The sequence below is a fragment of the Cynara cardunculus genome, assembly GCF_001531365.2.
Source record: "Cynara cardunculus var. scolymus isolate 2C chromosome LG 2, CcrdV1, whole genome shotgun sequence".
In the NCBI taxonomy this organism is placed as follows: domain Eukaryota; kingdom Viridiplantae; phylum Streptophyta; class Magnoliopsida; order Asterales; family Asteraceae; genus Cynara; species Cynara cardunculus.
In genome coordinates, this window is record NC_037529.1 from 63,463,747 (window position 1) to 63,469,662 (window position 5,916).

General features: G+C 39.8%; 1 protein-coding gene across 1 annotated transcript; it reads right to left on the reverse strand.

Annotated features, from left to right (window-relative positions):
* Nucleotides 1-3,906: 3,906 nt before the first annotated feature.
* LOC112506281 (transcription factor MYC3-like) lies at nt 3,907-5,490 on the reverse strand. Its single transcript, XM_025110292.1, has 2 exons — nt 4,877-5,490; nt 3,907-4,801 (listed from the first exon to the last, which is right to left on the reverse strand). The coding sequence occupies exons 1-2, from the start codon at nt 5,488-5,490 to the stop codon at nt 3,907-3,909; spliced, it is 1,509 nt and encodes a 502-aa protein (XP_024966060.1).
* Nucleotides 5,491-5,916: the final 426 nt, after the last annotated feature.

Here is a 5,916-nt window from a genome sequence, read left to right on the forward strand (position 1 = left end):
CCAATCTTTGCAACATTGCCTACAACTCATGTACAAAAAACTCCTCTGTATCTACTAAGGGGCTGTTTACCAAACACTTACCCGGTAAGTGCTTACGGGTAAAATTTAACACTATTATTTACTTGACAGGTAAGATTTTAGTCCACCAAAACGACATCGTATGCAACAATTTACCCGGTAAGCACTTGCCGTGGTAAGAGTCGTCGCCCTCCCTTACCGGGTAAGACTCTTGGTCCTTACCATATTCATCTGGTGAGGTAATGTTACTTGGTAAGCGCTTACCCGGGTAAGCATTTGGAAAACGGCCCGTAAGTCAACAATATCAATCTCACCATTTATATATTTCCTACCAGGAGCCTTGGTGAACACCCCCCCCCCCCATGGATCTTCAAGCTAAGCAATGTAAGAAAAAGATAGATCGGATATTTGGTAGTGGACCAATAGTAAATTCAACAAAGATTGACGTCGTTTTTAACAAATAATGGACAAATGTATCATATAATATAAACTTAACAAAACATGTCTCACGACAGGTGTAAATGACCCTCTAAACATGTCCTAAATGCTTCCCAAAACATTTGTAAAGAGCCCCTAGGACAGCTCTAAACAATCTCTAAACAAGGCCCAAAACAGTCTCAAAACGGCATCCAAACAGTCCCTATAGTTGCTGATTTTTTATCTACCATACAACTTCGTTGGCTACTGATTTTTAGGCATAAAACAGCTCCATAGCTGCTGATCTTTAGCAACAAAACAACCCTTTAGCTGCTGATTTTTTATCCACAGAACAACTTCGTTAGCTGCCGATTTTTCGCCAGATTCTGTAGTTCAAAATTCAACAGAATGTAGGTGTTCTATCCATGGAATGTACCGTATCTCCAAAGCCTCGTTGAGGATAACTATATCAATATTAAAAACAAATATAAACAGGAGAAGGCAGAGTAACAAACGTCCAATTGGTAATCAAGAGCTTCAAATGGAAGCTCTAATAGTGGTTCCAAGTAAACAACCTAGAGATACATGATGTGTGTGTGTGTGTGCGTGATTAGATCAAAGCATATGCACATTTTCATTATGCACAATGTAAACAGGTTCCCATTGATGTAAAACTATATGCTAAATTGATTGATCATTTGTGCTGCTACCATTTGTAAATAGGTGCAGACTTGATTAGATCTATGTGCGGGTTTTAATAAATAACATGGATATGTAGTTCAAAGAATGCAGACCACAAAGGAGTTTAGAGTTAGAGTAAGTAGTGCACGTATGGGGTATGTCAACAGCAGGCACAGGGTATGGCAGCTGTTTATAACCAAACTTCACAAATACATATGACATAGATTCTCAAGCCACATACATTGATGTATTATTCATTTTAGCTACTGTATTATTCCTTTGAACGGTGTTTGTGTTTTGTTTTTCTCACATGACCTTGTGTGTGTGTAGATGATTTGTGATCCTAACAAGTATGTATGTAAATGTGGCCTGCTGGTATTTATAGGCAACATGGTTTTCAACAATATATACAAATATTATGAAATATTTCAACAAATTTATTTTTATAGTCAAATCCTGGCACCACTTCTAAAAATTCCCAGATAGAAAACCTTGCACTCAAGATTTTCAAGCTGGAATCGTCGGTCTCCCTAATGTTGGAAAGTCCACTCTTTTCAATGCCGTTGTAAGCCACCAATATATCAATTCATATCCATCCAATTTAAATATGGAGCTTATAATTAATGGGAACAAGTTTTTTACTTATGTTCTTTATATTTCAACTGTCACTGCAATTCCTTTTAGGGTGTTATGTTTTCCGTGAAGGTGGTTAGAAGAGGTGTGAAGCCCGTAGCCTCTGATTAAATATTTCATATGTGTTCGAGGAACACGAGCTAATGCTACATAATTCCGAAAATGGAGATAAATTTTGAAGCTTGACGAATTTCAAGTTTAGTTTTTGGAGAAATTTTGATACCCTCGTCATTATTTGTGAGAAAATAGAAAATTGTTAATTCCTATACACTCGACACAAATGCAATTTGCCTCAACTTGGTGCCAAATGTAAAAACCGACTGCAATAGAATACCTGGTCCAAATATGAGAAGGCTAGTTCTAAGTTGATGGCATCAATATCTGACTTGGGATCAACTTGCCCATTCACATGAACAATGTCATTATCCTCAAAACAACGCACAACCTGACACAAGAACAAATGAGTTATCATACTTGCAGAGGTGATTTATACATGTATAGTAAACATATTAGATCATGTATGCAAATAATTGACCATGAGTGTGGAAAAGAGAAGTACAAATTGTCTCTTGGCGACCAGTAAGGGGCCTCGATTTACATAATACAAGGAACACTAAACAGTTAAAGCATGCATGTACATGGATGATCACCCTTATCTATTGCTATAAGAAGATCGAGCATAATCATTTCCATGCCAACTAAAGAACAAAATTGACATAACATTGTTCTGAAATCACTAACATTACAGGATTGAACAATTCTCAAAAGTAGTAGCTTTTATGAAGATCACTATCCTAGGCAATGACAGCTCACACACCATATGTTTAAAACATAACCAAGATGTTATTTTCCAATTGAAATTTCCACACTCATCCCTATTCAAAAGAGTTGAGCAATTGAGAGCTGAAGATATTCAGATGAGCAACAAACCTGAAGTATGGAGTCCACTTCGCGTATGTGTGACAAAAATTTATTACCCAAACCCTATGACAAAAAATAGAAAAACCATATGCATATCCAAACCTCCCCTTGACTGGCTCCCTTCACAAGCCCAACAATACCAACAAATTCTATTGACGTTGGAACCGAACGTTGAGATTTGCTGAGATTAGAGAGTAATTGGAGACGTGGATCAGGTATGTTGATGATTGAGAGAGAGTTGAAGAAAACATTGACCGTATGAGAGGATGATTGTAATCTAACCAGAAAGATGGAGATGAAAGTCAGAATTGGAACATTTAAAGAGGGGAAGATTAGAACTCACAATAGGAGGATTCGAACCCTAAAACATAGCATTCTGAAAAGTGGAAGGAAGATGCAATACCATGATAAATAAAAACTAACCGTATGGAGATGGAGTCAACAGAGGGTCGATGGATCAAATGAAGCATTGAGAAGAACCCGAACCATATTCAGAAATCAATTGTGAATCGTACCGAGAGCTTGAATCGAACATCTTGGGAAATTTTGAGAGCGTGTATGAATCGTCACTTCGGGAAGAGAGTGACTGATATGGATTTTGAGTAGAGCGTGCTTTGATAGGTAAATCTTAGAGACTGAATCGGCGTGCGATAGAGAGAGCCGGTCGTTGGGCCAGCCGGATGTTGTTTGGAGAGCGTGCGAAGGTGTGTGAAGGTGGGCATCTTCACGTGATTAGGGTTTAGAGGCAGCCGGATGTGTGAAAGTGTTTCTGCATTAAAAGGTAGTACCTTAAATTGAAAATGCATAAAAAAGTTGTACATTTTTTAGACTTTAAGACTTTCTGCATTAAAGGGTAGTATCTTATGCATGTTAAGGTGTTTCTAAGACTTTGGACAAATTTGCTTTATAAAGTAGTATAGATTAATCTGGATATCTAACTCGTTATGCGAACCGACTAATCCCAGAACGACCTGCTCTACTCAATTTTATAAATTCCAATGATTGATTTATTAAACTGGTTGAATTTTGTTTCATACGACATTTATGGTTTCAAGTTTAGAGCCTCCATGCAATCTCTTATACAATGTTTATTATTACAACTATCACGTGACTTCAAATCCCAACAACACTTGCACTGCTGGTATTGAAGATGATTTTCAAACCTAAGCCATAAACCATGCATCACTTTCGAAATCCTCATGATCGACCACCTGCACCTTGCTTGCTTAATTCTACTTAGCTGTCTAATCTCCGAAGCAGATCCGTTTTGAGTTCATCTTCATCAATGGCACCGGGGATCCTAACCACCACATCTTGAAGCATTATCTTATTCATCAATGACATGCTTGCATGCCGGATTTCTGCCTTCATTTCTCTCAGAGCATCCATCAGTTTCGCCACCGGCAAGTCTCTATTCTCCGACTGCACCCTTATCATTGCATCCTCACCAACCATTTTCACTTCCACTTCCCAGAAACCACCACTGGTGTTACTCTTCGTCGTCTTCTTGTTAATCTGTATTGTAGGCTGAGTTTGATACATGAGACTACGACTGCTGCTACTCTGCACTGGGTTGTCTACAGTATCAGCAACTTCCATCTTCACTTTCCTGGTTTTCCGGTGGTGGTTGATGGGTGGATGCAACTGAGATTCCAGATACTCTACTTTTCCTTTCAGTTCGTTGATATAGTCGACGGCATCCGCCAGGAGGGACGCCTTGTCCATTCTAGACACGGTTGGGACGACCGAGCGCAGTGCGTAGAAACGTTGGTTGAGCTTCTCACGCCGCTGTCGTTCTGCCTCCACGTGGTTAACAGGAGGAGCATCCCTACCACCTGGCTTTATCGTCTTCTTTCCTTTCTTCTTCTCATGTATCCTCCTCTCCCTCGTGGCAAGAACCAGCTGGCAGTCGGAATCGGAATGCTCCGACGTGGTTTCTGCATGGGTATTCGTGATCATAGCAGCCGTGTCGTTGTTCTTGGATAATTTTCCGATGTTCTGGTGATCGGATGTTGTTGATTCAAAATCTATCACGTTCAGACCCTCGTCCTCCTCTTGCAACCCGCCGGCCATAAATAACATATCAGCAAAAGAAATAACATTCTTCTGATGCTCGACGTTGTTGAGGTTGTCTGCCGATTTCATTGGGTGATCAGAGGTTCGGCCGGTGGGTAGGAAGAAATTAGGAAGGGCATCAGGAGAAGAAGAAGAACCACGGCCAAAGAGTGACTGAACCTGATGTGGCAAAATCCATGACTCCTCGATAACATGATGCGAACCCATTTCCACAACACCGTTTGGTGTCGGGATGCAAACCAGGGTCTCCAACCCATGGATCCGAGCTTCTTTAGCTCTCTCACAGTTCAGAGAACGAAGCTGATCCACCCCACTTAACCAGATCAAAGTGTTTGAACCTAGAGCCGAACCTGGAACCGAACCATCTCCCAGGGTAAATGACGTAGTTAACGACATAACATAGAACCATTCGGGATCATGGCGGTTTTCAGGTCCAAGTAAGGCCTGGAATTCTGAAAGAAGAGACTTCCGGCAGTCGGCATCAGGGTCTGAGTCGGAAAGAACGGTGGTGGGTGGGACGTCACTGTTGGTCTGGAAATGGCCGTCACCCCAGGACAAGGAGACACAGCCATTAGAACTGTCATTGAAGGTCTGCCAGAAAATGGCGTATGCCCATGGCTGGGATTGGTTTTGAAGGAGGTTTTGGAGCTTTTGATGGATGGTAGCGGAAGGGTGAGGAATGGTGGTATTAGGGAAGGAAACCATTGAAGAAGATGAAGATGGGGAGACGATTAAATCATCCATGGCTGAAGATATGTTCTGGGTGGTGTTATATATGTATGAATTTACTGGGAAAATTGGCCTCAGATGAATGTAAACTACAACAGAGAAAACCAAATAAGACAATGAATGAATGAATGAAATTAATTAAATGAAAGCAAATACTGAAAACAGGTTATTTTCATTTGGTTCATGTATAAACCATGGTTGTTTCAAAAGTTTTACCAAAATTGATAGGCGAAAATAGAAAAAATGAATAAGGCAATTAAGATATTTATAATCTATACTATCTTATAAAGTATTTGGCTAAAATTCTTAAAACTCTTAAACCCATTCATCCCTATCCGATTTCATCTCTATCCGATTTCATCCCATATATGAATTCGTGTAACTAACTGCAGATAAACATAATCAAATACATGATAAACATCTCATTTTAAATATAAAAAA